We start from the raw sequence: 19,684 nt of genomic DNA on the forward strand, positions 1-19,684 counted from the left end.
CAATATAATATAAACAGATTGAGCCATGTTCCCTTATAATAATTAGATTTTTATACACTGTACATTATAAAATGTTAACCCTTTAACAAACCCTACCACCAAACCTGTCCCTATCCTTACCATAGGGTAATTATCATGGTTGGGTGTATGGTAAGTTGCTTGTAACTATGCATATAGGCTACTTTACCATACAGTACATGTAACATGTATAACAAGGGTGCTGTAAAATATTTACTTTCATCTGAGTAAAATAAGATATTTTGAGGAATACAGTAGCTCAAAACTGTTTGGTTACCAACATTCTTCAAAGTATCATTTTTTTAAACAACAACAACAATAATAATAATAATAAATAATTATGTGGTTACAAAAATGTCACACCAAGGCTGTATAGGAATGAAATATATATTTTAAATTGATCTAATATTTTTTTTTTGTGAAATTAGTGTTATATCTGTGTTATATATAGTTATAGACAGATCAGCTAGATAAATAGATAGATAGATTAGCTTAGTTGGCTTAAGAGCAAAGCTGGCAAATGATGTTGGAGAAATAGTGACCTGTTGTGTTTCTGAGAACTGTAGATATGCTTGTAACGGTTTTCTCAACTGGACTCTGATCATGAAGATTTACTGAAGCAGGAATACAGTAAGTCAGTCCTGAGCCACACCACAGATCCACCCTTCAGTTACCAACAATATACATTTAAACACATTTACAAGCCAAACTGATGCATTAATGGTTTGTTGAGATGTTGGACAGTGGTCCACTCAGTTTGCTGCTTGCAATATTCAAAGCTCTTTTTGGTGGTTTCAAGTTTATTGCACAGAATATGTAATTTCTATAAATTTTTCTTTGGTTTATCTTTCATTGTCAGAACTAGATAAAGGGGGCGGCAGTGGAGAGGACTCCTACTCACCGGTCATTTATGATAATGAGTCTCTTGAAAGTGACTATGATGACATTGACAATTATTTACAACCTAGTCACTTATGATAGCTGGAGACTGTGATGTGACTACATTTACATTTACAATGAAAAACATTTTGACTGACTGTACTATTAGTCCAGCAGAAACCTGAGAATATTCTTTCAGACCTTTCAATGTGTTCAATTTTATTTCTTTGTTCATTCATGCCTGCTTCTACTTATTTCAATTAGACTTTATCACAAATGTTTAAGCACATTTTGATATCACTTTAGGTACATTAAGTGCATACCAGTGTAAAAAGAAATATAAATATTTATGCAAATGCTTTTCTCAAAGTTTCTAAATACTTACAGGACTGATGGCCAGGCTGTAACTGTCTATAGACCCTGAGAGTAACTTATGGCAAGCAATTACTTTCTTTTTCATTACTAATTAATTTTTTTAACGTGTTAAAATGAAAATCAACAGAATGCTAGAGAGGGAGATTGTTTTGTAAACATTTTAGGGACAGGGAAACAATTGATATCCAATAAAGAGTGGTTTGAACCACGTAATAACATTTTTACATTTTCTGTAATTATCTAAAGTGAGAAAATTTCCCCTGACAGTGTTGAAAAATAAATTTGAACAAAATCGGGTTTAACTAACTTTAGGAGAGTTTAACAGTGTAAGTGATAACAGTAGAATGTATTTTGGTACTATTTATTTATTTAAAAACAAATAGAACTATTCAATTTAGCAGTAGATACATTTAAATCCAGTTTAACAAATAGTCTGTATCGAATTAAGAAGTATTTGAGAATCACTTCGGCCGTTTTATAGAAGGTAACTGTTTTAAATGGAGCTATTCAATGGGACATAATTTATGTTAGGGCGACATTTGTGGTTTACATTTTAAATTCATATTTGTACAGACAGAAAGTGAAAATTGTGGCAACCTTGTAAGTATTTTCTACCGAGTTTTTAATTGCGTGACGCTGCATCGTGCTATTGGTTGAAATGCCGGCGCCTCAAATTATCTGGCATCTGATTGGTCGGGTGGAGCTGTGGGGGCGTGTCACCATGAGGATGGTGTAGCCGGACGGAAGCCGCGGCTGTTTGTTATTGAATAAAATATCCTTTTTATGTGGTGATATTCCAACCTAGCACAAGAAAAAAAAGTTTATATTCTTTAATAATTTATTACGTTATTTAGTATTTATTAGAATGTAATTACGCACCTTTTAATATATTTTAATATCTAGGTTGTAGTTACAACTCTTAGTTAAAGATCTAGGCCTCGAGCAGGCGCCGGTGGTCGATTTTAACAATAGCCGAGAAACAGTCACGTAGAAGCGGACACACTTTCTCCATGAGACGAGCCTACTGTAATTTATCTCCATTGCAGCAGTAAATAAACAGAAGAAACAGACACCAGATGGTGCCCTGCGTTTGAAGCGTTTGCAGAACACATATGGACAGTTCTTGATCGTATTTCTGGGTTCACACAATAGAAAATGTCTAACGGTGCAGCGGGAAGCGGGGGCTTAACCTGGGTGGTAAGTTGTAAATGATTACTTATGTTGTAATTAATGTATTATTACCCAAAGGCAATGCAAATTAACCGTTTTGTGTACGAATAAATGTGCTTTAGCCTTTTAGCTACGCGGTTCTCAGATCAACATGAATGAGCTCACAGACTGCATCTCTTTATTATTTATTCAGTACACACTATATTAATTTACATAACGTCTGTTTTAAATACTACACATATGATCATCATTCTGTGTTTGATGGTGATCTTTAGTGAAGCTTTTTATTTTTATTCTCGTTAGATGTGAACGAGTCTTTCCACGGATTTAAACTTTTAAACTTTTTCGACTTTGTTAGAGTCAGATTTACACATGTGATGTTTATAGACACAGGCCATGGCTTTATAACAGCCAAAAGCCCAAGATGATGAGCTGAGCTTAAACCTGGACAGCGTGATCTCTATTTAAAACCTCTCAAAGCCACAACAAAAGAGCAGCCAATGGCGAGACACATGTAAATTATGAGAGCTGATCAACTAATGGTTTGTTACATATTAGTTACTGATTTACTAGTTTCATTTGTTTGTTTATCTGAGTTTGGGAAGATAATAGAATTAAATTCACAGTTAGATTATAGTCCTGGCTATCATCAAAAACCTTCTGTTTCTGTAAAATAATTCCTAAATTAAAGGCAGCCCCACAAGTTGATTTGATAGCCGCAGACAAGTTTAACAAAGTTGCATGTATGGATGTATCTAACAACAGACCCTCTTTGACAAGAACAATGGCGCCAAAAAAGAGGAGGTGAACGGCCGAGGAGATGCGGGGAAGAGTGAGACGGTCAAGAAGGAGAGCTCGAAGAAGATGTCAGTGGAGAGGATCTACCAGAAGAAGACCCAACTCGAGCACATCCTCCTCCGTCCGGACACCTACATCGGCTCGGTGGAGCCCGTCACGCAGGTGAGAGATGAGAGAGTCAAAATGTGAATCCAGCCTTTTACAGTGAACATCATTTAAAGACAGAAATGACTTGACATCTATGATGTTTTGCTAACTGTAGAAGTCACCGTTGAAGTAAATGTTAAACTGACTGATTTCAGGCTCCTTCTAAAGCCTCACTGTTTCAATGCCATCAGGTGCTTTCCATGTCATTACATAATACTTAAATGATTGTGTTTTATAGCAAATGTGGGTTTTTGATGAAGAAATTGGAATGAACTTGAGGGAGATCACGTTCGTCCCTGGATTATATAAAATCTTTGATGAAATCCTTGGTAAGAATACCGTTATGTTCTTTCAGTGACTTTGACATACTTTGTTTGGCAAGCTAAATAATTAATAATGATTGCTTAGAGAATGATTTCACTTCAGTGCACAGTAGTATTTAAAAATAAAAACTATTTATACTTGTACAAAAAAGATATTTGAATACACCACAGACTATAGCAGAAACTATGCAACTGTGTCAAAATTGCATCAGATTGTTTTTAATAAAATTACATTTTTATTTACCACGTATTATAACAAATTATCATTAATGATATCTATTTTTATTATTCATTATGTAAAATATTGCTGTATTTGCTGTGGTGACATTAAAACATTTTTAGAGAATTATGCATTTTATTGCTGTTGTCATTTTGCAGTAAAAAATAATAATAATAAAAAAAAATATATATATATACAGTATATTATGTAATTATGAAATGCATGAATTTTCTTATTAATACTATCATTAGAAGTAATAATATAGAAGTCAACATCACTGTTATGATTTCAGTTTTAAAGATAAATCTGCTGCGATTTTCCAAAAATGATTAGAAATATCTGTGATAGTTCATGCTCTAACATCAGATTTTCTGTCCCATCAGTCAATGCAGCTGATAACAAGCAGAGAGACAAGAACATGACCACCATCAAAATCACCCTTGACCCGTGAGTGCTGTTTTAACATCTGCTGAGTAAAGACTCTAAAGGCTCTCCTATCAGATTAATGTTGGTGCAGACAGTTGACAGTTCTGCAGACGCAAAATGTTGATGTGATTGTTGGGAAAGCGTACAGTGGGTGTTAATGATCTAATCAACACCCATGACTGCTCACTTCACATCCATAACCACACACACACACACACACACACCCACACACACACACACACCCACACACACACACACACACACACACACACACACACACACACACACACACACACACACACACACACTCACACACACACACACACACACACACACACACTCACACACACACACGCACACACACACACACACACACACACACACAAGCTTTCTTATGTGGTTAACAGGGACTCTCCGTGGACGTTATTGTTTTTGTACTGTGCTAATTATATTTCCTATCCCTTCCTATCCCTAACCCTCACAGAAAGCATTTTTGAATTTAATTTAGTAGATTTAATCTTAACATGCCTCATAATTCAATACCAATTTAGAGGGTAACAATTTGATTTTAAAATGATGCTTCACCATGTCCTCAGGTTCTCTGATTATAGTATATTTGTAGAGCGCTGTTGGGGTCAGCGATATGACACAAATCAAATCATAATTTTCATTCACAATAACAAAGTATTTCACAATATTGTTATTTTTGTTATTTTATCTTTGTTATTAAAAATAAGGACTAAGATGCAAAGAACAAACAGGGTAAATACAATATAAGAGAAAAAAAGTTTTTCATGTACGGTAGGTCTATGTAACAGTAGTATTCATTTATGACTTCAACTGCATTTATAATAAAAACAGTACTCATTACATAACATTTTTTTGTTTTATTGCATGGTTTGTGGAATCGTTTCATGTCAGCATCATGATGCATCATAAAAACGATTGTTGGAGAACAGGATGGACTTCTGTCTCTGTGTTGTGATGTCCTAACCTGTCCTCTGTTCTAATAGAGAGTCCAACACCATCGCCGTGTGGAATAATGGGAAGGGAATTCCTGTGGTCGAACACAAAGATGAGAAGATGTACGTGCCTGCACTGATCTTTGGACATCTCCTCACCTCGAGCAACTATAATGACAATGAGAAGAAAGTCACAGGTAATACAAGCACATGCAGGGGTGCATCTTCAGAAACCTCTCTGTATGTTGTTGGTAGTGTTTTGCTCATTTTCGGCTCAATATTAAACTTGTTGTCTGTGCCACAGAACGGGAAAGCAGATTAGCAGATTGAGTGTGAACTAATTAGAGGTCAACCGATGGTGGATTTTACCGATACCAATAGCTAGGTTGGACCAAACTGGCTGATACTTGTCCTCTCACCCTGATAGCAAACATACTGCAGTCCTTTCTCCACTAATGCAGCATCTAGTCAACAAAGTCATTAGTTAGTAATGCTTTGAAAACATGACAAACCTCCATTTAGTTGTCAATGTTTTAAATCCGCGTCTGAAGTGTCCGGTCTGTGCCATGTCACATATCAAAAGAAACAGCGCATGCTGTCAGTGATTTCTGCTTCTAGAGGCTCCTCTCATAATGTCTAATGACAGAGGACCCTTCTCAGCCGCTCCAGCAACAGAAGCATCCCACGAAAGCTATCAGCATGGATTTATGCCAATAGTTCCAGTAATAAACTATCATGCTGATTAATCTGCCAAGCTAATGCATCAGTCGACATCTAGAACTAATCACACATTGCTTAAAAAAGTAGTTTAAACACAGTGAGATGTAATGGGGTGTAACATTACACATACTCTCTTTGAAAACTTTCCATATATGGGTCTTTCTGTTTGGTATGTATGTGTACTGAACAAATACAGGATTGTATTAACCAATGCACGAGCAGAACGAAATATGAAACTTTTAGTTTTCATATTGTACTTGTAATAAATCTTTGTTTTAATGAATCAATATAGAACTTAAAACCCAAGCTTGATCTTTAAGTCAATGCTGTTTCACATGATGCATGAATAAACTTCACTAGACATTATTTAGAGTGCCTCCTATCCAATAACTGCAATAAACTTTGTTTTTCTTTTCCACTTTTCATTAGAAACAAAGTCTCATCTTTCAGATTCTGTCCTTTTTATTTTTATCAGTTAATACATCGCTTAATCGTTAACCTTACTTCTTATTACAAGATGCATTTACTGCAGTTAGACACGAGAGAATATGTTTTATTTTTACCCTATACCTGTCCACCAGTGCAGAGGAAATCCACTCAGAGTGCAAATAAAAAAAAAGGATTTGAAGTCGTCAGTCAGGGTAATTCATAACTTATGAAATGGATTTCCACTCTAAACAACAGTTATATAACAAAAACGACATTTTGCAGTACTGTAACCTGTGACGTCACAGGGTTGGTTGTGTTGCCCATTCACAGTAAATACGTTTGTGCTTGTTAGACTAGTTTAGCCAGTATGGTTGTGATGATGAACACGTAGGTTATCATCACCTGAATATCAGTTCACACTGTTATTGTGTTTATTGATTTACAGTATGTTATGATTTGTGTATAGAGACAATGTCAGGTCAGGTCAAAATGTATGTTGTAAGAGAGTAGAATAATTTAACAGAGATTTTGAAGTTTTCATATTTATTTTATGGTGCATATGTTTATTGTTCAATACATTTCTTAGTATAACTTACCTGTCTGGTCCTGTGTTTGGGAGGGGAGAGTTTTGATGAAGTAAGCATCCTGATCTGCTAGGTTAATTAGTGGTTATTCAATTTACAGGACAGAGATGAATATGGATGCTTTGATTTGCATTTATTATAGCAGGATTGTTTATGAGAGTGCATATCGTCTCAAATGATCAAGTGAAACTGTAAACCCGCAGTGAGTAAACTAGAGAGTTATAGTGGAAAAGAAGTGTTCTGATATTGCTGTTGATTAGAGTACTAATCTGTTATTTAATGTTTATGCACTTAATTTGTTTTAATTTTACTTGTATGTGTTCAGCAGCAATAAATTAATTCAGAAATAGTTTTTAGCTTATTTTAAATATTATAGCTGTATAAAGAATATGACACACAGTTATTTATTGCCATTAATAATCACAATTAGAATATCAAGAGAAGTGATCAACAGTATTATTTCTGTCATAATCATGCAGCCTTTGTATGCAATTTAGATGCTTTTGTGCTGTTTGTTCATGTTGAGGATGAGTGTTCAAGTGAATGTAACTCATCAATCTGGTGTTTTTCAGGCGGCAGGAATGGATATGGTGCAAAACTGTGTAACATATTCAGCACAAAGTTTACAGTGGAGACAGCCTGCAAGGAGTATAAACTGAGCTTTAAACAGGTAAAGCCATTTCCTTAATTTGGAATAGAGGAAATGTGTTGTGGTTGTCATAAAACAGCAGCTGGATGTCTTACACATTTACCTAAAGTTTTTCTCCTCCCACGTGTTTCAAAGACATGGCAGAACAACATGGGAAAGACCAGCGAGGCGAAGATCAAGAAATTTGATGGTGAAGACTTCACTTGTGTCACGTTCCAGCCCGATCTGGCCAAATTCAAGATGGAGAAGCTGGACAAGGATATTGTGGCTCTGCTGACACGTAGGGCATATGATGTGGCCGGCTCTTGTAGGGGCGTTAAAGTCATGCTTAACGGAAAGAAGCTACCTGTAAGTCACCGGTCATTTCCATATGTACAAAAAAGCTTATTTCTTGAAGACAATCTGATGAGTTTTTTTCATTAAATGTAACTTAGATACAAATGTTTTCAGACAGCTGTCTCCCTCATGAGCATCTGTGTGTGTGTCTCGTGCTGCAGGTAAATGGTTTTCGCAGTTATGTGGATCTATACGTGAAGGATAAACTGGACGAGACAGGCGTTGCTCTGAAGGTGGTGAATGAGACGGTGAATGAGCGCTGGGAAGTGTGTCTCACCATGAGTGAAAAGGGCTTCCAGCAAATCAGCTTTGTCAACAGCATTGCCACCACCAAGGTTTCTGAAACACTATTACTTGTTACTGAAACTGGGAATATAAAAAATTACAAATCTTCAGAATTGTCTGTTGGGTTGCATAAATCAGGGGTTTTCAACTTTTTGGAGCCAGGGACCCCTTACAGGGGAGAGGATTTTCCAAGGACCTCCTCATAATTATTACAGTGTTTAAGTCTAAAGTTGAATGTGGGTAGAAGGAATGAACATAATATGAATGTTTTACTGGTGCAAATGGTCCCCATTGTATATGTACTTTTTAAATATTACAGCATAATATAATAACATTTACCATATTTTCCGGAAAGTTGCACCAGGTCAGGGGGAAAAAACAACAACAAAACAAAAGAAGAAGTTACATCGGTGTGTATTCAATTTAAAAACTGAATAGGTCTGGGTAAAACGAATGTTAAGAAAAAAACATAATGAACACTAACATAACTTTTACTTCGCCTCACTCCAAATTGTTTATATTTAGTGGCATCCATAAAAGAACAAATATAAATGCATATAAATGTATAAAATATATATATATATATTATAGTGCCATTCATTACAAACAACATTTATTTTAAATGCTATGTCCATAGGCGCCGATATGAAAAACAAGAGATAGTCAAGTCCAGTCACTTATTTATATAGCACTTTTAAGAATATAGATTGTAAAAAAGCAACTGAACAGCATTAAATAGGAAAATAGTGTGTCAATAATGCAAAAAGGCAGTTCATCATTGAATTCAGTGATGTTATTATCCAGCTCAGTTCAGTTTAAACGGTATCTGTGCAATCAAGTCGACGAAATTGCTGGAAATTGAGTGCCCCCAACTAAGCAAGCCAAACCAAACTCTTATCAGTGACAGAATGGAGAAAAAACCTTGGGAGAAACCAGGCTGTTCTCCTTTGACCAGACGAAACCAGCAGTTCAATTCCAGGCTGCAGCAAAAATAGTCTTCTTTCATTTTAACCAATAAGAAATGTATTGCAGCTTTTACAACTTTATTCTTGCATTTATAGTCCATTTGGGGCAGTTTTTGGCATTATTTTAATGGCAAATGTCGAGAGTGCATTATTGTAATACGAGAGGCAGCCAGCACAAGTCTTATAGTGATCCATATAGTGATCATGGCTGTGCACTCTGTCAGAAACTAAATGTGAGTCCTCAAACTTTGTCCTGTGTATGCATGATTAAGTGCATTTTATAAACAGGTATTTACTAAATATTTTAATTTAGTGAAGCGCAACCCTCATAGAACGAATGTGTGTATTTGGTTGGTAATTGCATGCATTTCAGTTCAAAAGATAAATTTTGTGTAGTTAATTCATCAAATGCAGCATCGAAAGGAGTAGCTTATAGACTACCCTAGGAAAAAAAACTAATACCCAGTATAATTAATTGCTTAGTAATGAGAATTGTATTTTTTATTTTTTTTTATTTATGAAAACACTTTGTATTCCTCATATCAGTGGAAAAAATTTGATATCCGTCGGATAAGAGCAATGGTCTATTTTAATTTGTATACCTTCAAAATGACAGTGAAAATTTGTGCTTTTGTAAAATAAAGAAAACAAACAAAATGCGCTTTCCATCTTGGTCTCTATGAACTTCTTACTAAATGAAGAAAAATTCTTTGATACTTTCTACTTGTCAAACAGACATGAGAAATATATTTAGCTAAATAAACCTTGAAGTGCCTGCTTTTAAGTGTTTACCCTTTGCTTATTTTACATTTATGCATTAAATGAGTAAACCATAGCATGTTTCAGAAGATACAACTTGCAGTCCGGAAAATACGGTATATCAAATTATTTAGCAGACCCCCTGGCTTTGTGTCACGGACCCCAGTTTGAAAACCCCTGGCTTAAATGACTAGTTAACTGATCTGTTTCTACTGAATATGTATAATTAAACTAGTTTCAGGTTTGCCAGACAAAAATCTGACTGGTTCAAAATGACAATAGTGCTTTAAAAGGGATGCATTTAAGGGTGCAACTTAACAACTAACAACTGAACAGCAAAAACATCATATAGCATGCTCATGGAATGTGTGATATCTTAGGGAGGAAGACATGTTGACTATGTTGTGGACCAAATAGTGGCGAAACTGATTGAAGTGGTGAAGAAGAAGAACAAAGCTGGAGTCTCCGTGAAACCATTCCAGGTGTATATTCACAGTTCAGCACATTAGTATGATATAGTATCTATTCAGACACGTGGATATTTGATTCAGTTTGGTCTCTTGACAGTTCTAAAATGACAAAAAAATTGTTTTTTTATATTTCAGGTTAAAAACCATGTGTGGGTATTTGTGAATGCCCTGATCGAGAACCCAACCTTTGATTCCCAGACCAAGGAGAACATGACCCTACAGACCAAAAGCTTTGGCTCCAAATGCACTCTCTCTGAGAAATTCATCAGAGCTGTAAGTGTGTGAAAATCTCTTATCTTGTTCTTGACACTAACAACACTTTCTCATCTTACCGTATTTTCCGCACCATAAGGCGCACCTTCAATGAATGGCCTATTTTAGAACTTGTTTCATATATAGGGCACCGGATTATAAAGCGCATAGAATAGAAGATACTGCAGTCAAACGTTTGACTGGGTTTGCGTTATGCATCCACTAGATAGAGCTGTGCTAAAGGGAATGTCTTACTGAAACATTTTGACAGAGAGCCTTGATCCATATATAAGGTGCTCCAGATTATAGAGCGCACTTGTCGTTTTTTGAGAAAATTAAAGGCTTTTAAGTGCACCTTATAGTGCTTAAAATAAGGTATATATTTAAAGGGGACACTGCATGCCTATTTTCCCACAAGTTGGTATGATTTAGGGTCTTCATGAACTTCATGAAAACCCTTTTTTACCTTGTCAAAAACAGCTCTGTGCACAGCGACCCATCTCGGGAGTAAATGAGGACTGCTAATATCCATTCTTAAATCCAACAACAAAACACCCGGGTCGCTTAGGAACTAGGGTTGTGCCGATAGTGGATAGTATCATGTATTGATAGTCCGAGATATCAACATAAGCAGATTTCTCTGTCAATATTCAAGATGATATTAGGCTCATTAATTAATGTATTAGATTATAATAATAACTATTATTATTTTTATTTTTATTAGGTGACCTGTTATAATTCGGTTATCAAACTGCCCAGATATTTCACTTCAGCACTGCACACACCCACACACACGCGTGCAAAAGAGGATCAAAGCCTGTAGTTGAAGAAGTTGTAACGCTTTGACTCAGATTACTCTTTTAATCCATTAAATGAAAGAGATAGAAAACGAGGAGTTGGTGTCCCACACATTTAATGGCTGGTACACAGCAATGCACGCTTCTCATACATGAGAGATAAACTCTTTCTTGGTATTACAAATAAAAAAATAATAACAATTATAACAAATAACAGAGTTACAAAATAATAACAAGGTGGCAGAGCGAACTTATCATCCATAGTGATTCTCACGTAGTCCTTCTCTTAAAGACTGATCACTTAACTTTAAACGCACACTATGTGGTGATGACGTAGAAGGACTATGTGAGAACCACTATGGATGATAAGTTCGCTCTGCCGCCTTGTTATTATTTTCATGCACACCGCTCTATAATGTGATGCATGCAAAATACATCATTTTGGCCATTACAAAGTCTCCATCCAATAACAGACGTACATCATCTGCAGATATAAGGAATTTCATTGCACTTTAACAAGTAATCTGAACCGCCTATATATGTGCAATATTTTAAACGAGCCCTCACTGAGTTTAATGCCACAGTTATGTTTGAATGCATCCCCTTCTTGTTTCTGTGGCGGTGCATTGCTCTTCATGAGGCGCGCAGTCCGGAGCGCTGTATGACTGATGCATGCATCAGCTCAATTCAGCTTTATTGCAAATATATGAACTTGCCCGTTTTAAATACTTTATATTTAATGTGTTCGTTTATGTCCAATATTAGTGTTAAACTGTTGGACTTTAAATGAAATCTGCTGAAAATTTCCATGCGCAGATGTGGCATATTTTTCACAGGATGCGCGATATGACAGTTGCGTCAGACTATATTTGAACTAGCTCTTTTAAGTACAGTGTTTTTATATTTAACGTTAGTTTATCAGTATGTTTTAAAGTATATTTTTTCAATTTTTGGTGATTCCATAGGTTCTCTCTCTCACGCACCTGCACGGTTTAAAACATCAAATATTTATGCTATGACAAGAACAAAGAGTATCTCTCTTGCTCCACCCAGGCACGATAATATCGTGTATCTTATACATTTTGTACAAGAAACAAGTAACTTGCTTTAAGAAAATCAATTATGTCAGTTCTGATTTAATGCTAAATTTAATAACTGTTGAGTTGTGGTGATGTCTGACTGACTTGTCCTGTCATAGGCTACAAACTGTGGTATTGTGGAGAGCATTCTGAACTGGGTGAAGTTTAAGGCCCAGACGCAGCTGAACAAGAAATGCTCCTCTGTCAAACACAGCAAGATTAAAGGGATCCCCAAACTAGATGATGCCAATGATGCTGGTAAGTCCATGACAGATAAACTGTCAAAGTTGTCACAGCTTTGCCAAGAGATCTCAGAGATCACGGTCTGCTCATTAGCGTGGGTGGGTGATATGAACCAAAAATCATATCATAGCCCATGAACTATAAAAGGGCACCCTCTGAACATGTCACCAAATCTTGTTGTCTTCAGCAGCCATAAGTTTGCAAGCAGTCTGTACTATGTTTGGGAAAACTGGGTGAGCATTTCAGAAGTACGTGCCTCCGTGTCAGAGGGTTTTGACACCAGATTTGTGAGTTAAGTGCCTAGGAGTTAGGGTTTGGCCGACAGACGATGCCATCGTCGATGGCTGATAGAAATATCAATGTCGAGCCAACATCGTGATTCCCCCTATCCCCCCGCAATCCGCTGTGTCCCAATACTGTGTTCGGAAAGAAAATTATGTGCAACATGGAACCCTAAAGGGAATAAATATGAGATGGGTGAAAATTTATATTTCAATACTTTCTCTCGCAGTTATATCATAGGGTAATCATACTGTATATAAATTGCGGGCATCAGGGAGCCTGGCAACGAAACTGCTTTTTGAAGCACAATTGCTTTGTAGTTTCTCACTTTCGAGCTTTGCAATCGCACATAGTTTGTTTATACTATGGATCGGCAGTACTTGCCACACATTTGACAAGATTAGATGTTTGCCAGTGGTGCTCAGAATCTGCAAATAATTTGCCATCATTCTCAGTAATCTCTCCTTATCTCTGTCCACCTTCAATACCACGACTTAGGTGCCCTTGAGCAAGGCATCAAACCCCCAACTGCTTCCCGGGCACCGCAGCATAAATGGCTGCCCAGTGCTCCGGGTGTGTGTTCACAGTGTTTGTGTGTGTGTGTGTGTTCACTGCTCTGTGTGTGTGCATTTCGGATGGGTTAAATGCAGAGCACAAATTCTGAGTATGGGTCACCATACTTGGCTGAATGTCACTTCACATTTTCACATTCACATTCACGTTTTTATTTATGTGGTAAATTAAATTTTAAGTACTGTAATGTAACAGGCAACTGTAAGCAATCGTTATTTTTTTTCCGTGCCTTTCCGAAAAAGGATTCACGCTTCGGGCGCCCACCGCCCAGCTCCATGATGTCATCGTCCATCGTAATGTTTTACTGTAGACATCGTCCGATGTAAATTTTATAGACATCGACCAAACCTACTAGAAGTATGCATGTTCAGTGCTTGAGGGCTTGTGAAGGATTCCAGTGTTTCCCACAGCCTTACACTCTATTTGTGACAGCACTCCCCTGTCCCCATATATACAGGTGCTGGTCATATAATCATCAAAAAGTCGATTTATTTCACAAATTCCATTCAAAAAGTGAAACTTGTATATTATATTCATTCATTACACTAGGGGTGCTCCGTTCACGATCGGCATCTGGTCAGTAAAGCCGATTTTCTAATCAGCTGTAAATTCCCTCAGGTGCGTGATTTCACATAGAGCAGCTGTTACTACACGGAGCCATTGTTAACATAGAAGCTGCGCAAATCCACGTTCATTTTCAGCGTTTATTTGCGCATCTTCTCAGTTTTCTTTGGGGTTAAGGTCAGTCGAGTTTGCTGGCCAATTAAGAACAGGGGTACCATGGTCCTTAAACCAGGTAATGGTAGCTTTGGCACTGTGTGCAGGTGTCAAGTTCTGTTAGAAAATGAAATCTGCATCTCTATAAAGTCGGTCAAGCAGCAGGAAGCATGAAGTGCTCTAAAACTTCCTGGTATACGGCTGTGTTGACTTTGGACCTCAGAAAACACAGTGGACTAACACTAGCAGATGACATGGCACCCCAAACCATCACTGACTGTGGAAACTTTACACTGGACCTAAAGCAACATGGATTGTGTGCCTCTCCTCTCTTCCTCCAGACTCTGGGACCCTGGTTTCTAAAGGACATGCAAAATTGACTTTCATCAGAGAACATAACTGTGGACCACTCAGCAGCAGTCTTTTTGTCTTTAGACAAAACGCTGTCTGTTGTTCAAGAGTGGCTTGACACAAGGGATGCGAAGCTGAAACCCATGTCTTGCATATGTCTATGTGTATTGGTTCTTGAAGCACTGGCTCCAGCTGCAGTCCACTCTTTGTGAATCTCCCCCACATTATTGTATTGGTTTTGTTTCACAATCCTCTCCAGGGTGCGGTTATCCCTATTGCTTGTACACTTTTTCTACCACATCTTTTCCTTCCCTTCACCTCTCTATTAATGTGCTCGGACACAGAGCTCTGTGAACAGCCAGCCTCTTTTGCAATGACCTTTTGTGTCTTGCCCTCCTTGTGCAAGGTGTCAGTGGTCGTCTTTTGGACAACTGTCAAGTCAGCAGTCTTCCTGACTTGATTGTATAGCCTACAAAACAAGAATGAGAGACCATTTAAAGGCCTTTGCAGGCGTTTTGAGTTAATTAGCTGATTAAAGTGTAGCACCAGGTGTTTTCACAATATTAAAATTTTCTGAGATACTGAATTTGCCATTTTCCTTAGTTGTCAGTTATAATCATCAAAATTAAAAGAAATAAACATTTGAAATATATCAGTCTGTGTGTAATGAATGAATATAATATACAAGGTTCACTTTTGGAATGGAATAAGTGAAATAAATCAACTTTCTGATGATATTCTAATTATATGACCAGCACCTGTATATATATATATATGAAAATAGATTTTCTGTGAGCAGAAGGCACTTTAAGAGTGGGGGAGATAGAGGTTTCTCTGGTTACGGCTGCAAAGCAGCACAGAGCTCACAAACGCTGCCTTATCAAGCATTACATGCAAAATGACATGAAAATTTAATCAAAAATTTTCTAAATACAGTCGGTTTCCTTCTGAAATGCAGTGATATAGTAAAACCCGCACCAGTTTTTTTTTTTTTTTTTTAAACGTGCAGTGCTCATGCTTATTAAATGAAGTCATAGCCTTTTGGAAAATCTATTTGTGGTGGTTAGTTTTGATATTGTGGTGGCCCGCCACAAATAAATCAATGTGTGGGCTTGCCCTTATGCCCTAAACACAGCAATGATGAAATTATGAAGTTTAGGCAATCTAAGTATGAGACGGGCACCAATTATTATTATTGACAAAAAAATAATGATTACAGGGTTTCTGCGGGGTCTTAAAAAGTCTTAAATTTAGTTATATCAAATTTAAATTAAATTAAATTAAACTTTTATTTATGCATTTAGCAGATGCCTTTATCCAAAGCGACTTGCAGTGCATTCAGGCTAACAATTTTTACCTATCATGTGTTCCCGGGGAATCACCCCCCCAACCTTGCACTTGCTTGCTTACACAATGCTCTACCACTTGAGCTACAGGAACACTTAAGGTCTTAAATTGTACAAGAAAAGTCTTAATTATGATTTCAAGAGGTCTTAAATTTGGGGATGGAAATTGCGATATGGCTGAATTTGATGATTAAACTTCAAAAGGCTAATATTATGATTTCAATGAAAAGACATGAAAAAACACGCTGCACATTCGAAGTCCAGTGCTGCTGCTTTGTGTTCTGCTGTTACCACGGAAACAGTTATATTTCTATCAAGAGCTCCACCTGCTGGCAGAGAATGAATGAGCATTTTCAATAAAACTGTTGTTTTGTTCAAAGTTCAGAACAATCCAAAAATTGACCCATGTTAATACCCTGCAAACACGAAGAGCTTTAAATGTGCACTGGTGGATCGATAAGAAGAACATGGGGTGTGCAATATGTCTGCGATAATATTGCAATTGTAGTTTTAATGATGTGTAATTTGATATTATGAGTACATCGCAAAAAGCAAACACATCTACAGAGTGCACGCATTCATTAGGTGATGAAGTCTAGTAGGTAAGACTAGTGCACGTTCATGCATTTAGTTCTTTCATTGCATGCATTAATCAGTATACTAAAATGCATTTAGAATTGTCACATAATTTAAGATGGGGGCAGAAAATTTATATTTTTATCATTTCAAATAGTTAATATCACATGAAGAGTGCATTTTTTTCTAAAAGCAAGCATGATTACAAATATGATATTGATTTTATACAACAGTTAAATAAACAAGTAGTTAATATTAAGAGACTTACATTTAAAACACCATATTTCCTTATTTTCCTCTATTTCTCCAAGAACAACAAAAAATAATTTAAAACGAAGCCACAGTGTTGTTTTGCGTCTCTGAACAAGAGAACGCTGTTTTGTTCCCGAATTAATCAATAGTTTGAATAATTCAGTTCAGTCCTGATGAACTGAATTGATTAAAAGGGAAAGTGAAAGTGACTTAACTTGTTAACAGTGACTTACTGCCGCCTACAAAACATCAATGCATTTGTAACTGCAGGTTTGTGCGTCTGGTTTTGTGACAGAGCAAAGGAAATCTACGTGCGAGCGGAGTGATTCGCACTCGTGAATTATTTTAATATGCTTTGGCATTACAATAACGTGCTCTCGCTGCTACTTCTGCACCACATACACATACTGTATACGCACTGCAAACGGAGTACGTGTGAACCTGTGTAAGGTATAATGAATCTATTTCAACACCTGAGGCACTGCTACATTGAGTTCGATGACCAATGCATGGCGAAAAAGTTAAAAAAAAATCCCTTGACAGGGATTTTTATTTATTTTTTGCTGTATGTCTAGACATTTTGTCACAGCTTTACTTAGTGATTATTTTGACCAATGGGATATTTTTTTTCCACATACGCGCTTTTGACACCGGTCATGCTAGCAGCATTACCCAAAGTGTCTGCTAGTGGACATAGCGTCTCAGTCCCTCTCGGGGAATCATGGTTACATCCATATCCCGAGACATACTTGCACTTTTGGATACATTCTCTTTCATTCCTAAAATTAAATTAGGCCTTCAGTATTCCAGTGTTATTTGAATGTTTGGTGAATGTTATTTGAATTTGTCTGGAAATGTCCACCTCAAACTCTAATCTTTGATAAAAAAACAAACAAACAAAAATTGGAAGAAAAATAATATTTTGCATAAAGAAAATTATGCTTTATTGGCCTGTTCACACCAAGCCGAGCGCTCAAAGTGAAAATTCTGTGATAAACTTTTTAATTTGAATCAGTCATTGCAAATATCAGCTCCCAGCAAATAAATACATAGACCAACATGAGAATATTACAAAAAATAAATAAATAAACAAAATAAATAAATCAGCATCTAAATAAACAGATGGTATATTACACCACAGTCTTTGTGTAGCCTTTCTGGTCTGAAAATGCAACTCTCATGTGGAAACTGGCGAAACATTTGTGTTGGTGTGAAAATATTAATGTATGTAACGTTAATGTCTGTTATATTAATGTGAAAAAGTCTTTATTTGGTAATTGCAGTTTTATTTTAGCAGCTTCTGTGTTTGGTAGATGACTTCTTTAAAGTAGACCTACTGTAAATATGAAGAAGCTGTTTTTAAATGCTTGATTCATCCGTGAGTAACCCTCGTTCTGTCGTGTAGGTGGGAAACACTCTTCTGAGTGCACTCTGATCCTGACCGAGGGAGATTCAGCCAAGTCCCTGGCTGTGTCCGGTTTAGGAGTGATAGGCCGAGACCGATATGGAGTGTTTCCACTCAGAGGAAAGATCCTAAATGTGAGGGAGGCCACACACAAACAGGTAAACCCCAGGAAACCTCAACATGGAAAGACAACCCGTAGTAGAATATAAGAGCATAATTGCATGTGTGTAACTTGTGTGAAACATTATTTAAAATAATACGCACAACCTACAGCACAGCTACGGCGTAGTTTTGACACAGAAGTATACATGAGGCTTTACTAGTTAGAGTCAATTGGTCCAAATCTCCCTTTGCACATCTACTTATTAAACATCATGTGTGTGTTTTGTAACTGGAAATTGAACTAATTTTTATTATAGATCATGGAGAATGCAGAAATCAACAACATCATTAAAATTGTGGGTCTTCAGTACAAGAAGAGCTATGATGACCCAGAGTCGCTGAAGAGCTTACGCTACGGAAAGATTATGATCATGACCGATCAGGTGCGATTATGTGCTTTAGTTGGTCTTCAATGATTATTCTTTTGAAAGAACATGTCTTTTCTATCCATGAAGTATGCAGAGATGTTCCCTATACATGTTTGCATCATTTCTGTTACGTTTACTATCAGGATCAAGATGGCTCTCACATCAAGGGTCTTCTCATTAACTTCTTCCATCACAACTGGCCATCTCTGCTGAAGCACACCTTCCTGGAGGAATTCATCACACCCATCGTAAAAGTATGATAATCATCCTATAAAGAAATTCCCCCTGTTAATCAGTGCAGGTTAATTTTTTTAAACTTGTTTTTAACATTTTCTCTTAAGGCCAATAAGAATAAACAGGAAGTAGCATTCTACAGCATCCCAGAATTTGAGGAATGGAAAAAGCACACAGAAAATTATAAAACTTGGCACATAAAGTACTACAAAGGTTTGTTTATTTGTTTGTTTTACTACTTCTTTGAAACAGTCTGCATCTAAAAACATGACTATATGTTTACTGTACGTTTGTCAGGTTTGGGTACCAGTACAAGCAAAGAAGCAAAGGAATATTTTGCTGACATGGAGAGACATCGAATTATGTTTAAGTACAATGGCACTGAAGATGACGCAGCCATCACACTGGTTAGTTAGTCACTGCTCTTCACTACTGGTCTTCTTTATACTACGATTGGTACAACAGTATATTTATTCAGATATTACTCCATATTGCTTTGACGTATTGGGTAACATTGGGTAACATTGTGTGT

General features: G+C 36.7%; 1 protein-coding gene across 2 annotated transcripts in view; it reads left to right on the top strand.

The window, feature by feature from the left end:
• Window positions 1-1,978: 1,978 nt before the first annotated feature.
• Window positions 1,979-19,684, top strand: part of top2b (DNA topoisomerase II beta) — a 29,795-nt gene continuing 12,089 nt past the window's right edge. The window contains exons 1-16 of one of the 2 annotated variants that reach the window (XM_052533957.1): window positions 1,979-2,469; window positions 3,208-3,402; window positions 3,626-3,716; window positions 4,314-4,377; window positions 5,370-5,515; window positions 7,624-7,721; window positions 7,836-8,048; window positions 8,198-8,371; window positions 10,426-10,527; window positions 10,651-10,788; window positions 12,763-12,901; window positions 18,389-18,546; window positions 18,808-18,933; window positions 19,062-19,172; window positions 19,260-19,365; window positions 19,450-19,559. In XM_052533957.1, the coding sequence (XP_052389917.1) occupies window positions 2,428-2,469; window positions 3,208-3,402; window positions 3,626-3,716; window positions 4,314-4,377; window positions 5,370-5,515; window positions 7,624-7,721; window positions 7,836-8,048; window positions 8,198-8,371; window positions 10,426-10,527; window positions 10,651-10,788; window positions 12,763-12,901; window positions 18,389-18,546; window positions 18,808-18,933; window positions 19,062-19,172; window positions 19,260-19,365; window positions 19,450-19,559 (2,013 nt within the window). In that variant the 5' untranslated portion in view covers window positions 1,979-2,427. The remainder of the gene's footprint in view (window positions 2,470-3,207; window positions 3,403-3,625; window positions 3,717-4,313; window positions 4,378-5,369; window positions 5,516-7,623; window positions 7,722-7,835; window positions 8,049-8,197; window positions 8,372-10,425; window positions 10,528-10,650; window positions 10,789-12,762; window positions 12,902-18,388; window positions 18,547-18,807; window positions 18,934-19,061; window positions 19,173-19,259; window positions 19,366-19,449; window positions 19,560-19,684) is intronic. The other variant, XM_052533958.1, reaches the window with a different exon arrangement.

This window comes from Carassius gibelio, chromosome A19 (assembly GCF_023724105.1).
Source record: "Carassius gibelio isolate Cgi1373 ecotype wild population from Czech Republic chromosome A19, carGib1.2-hapl.c, whole genome shotgun sequence".
In the NCBI taxonomy this organism is placed as follows: domain Eukaryota; kingdom Metazoa; phylum Chordata; class Actinopteri; order Cypriniformes; family Cyprinidae; genus Carassius; species Carassius gibelio.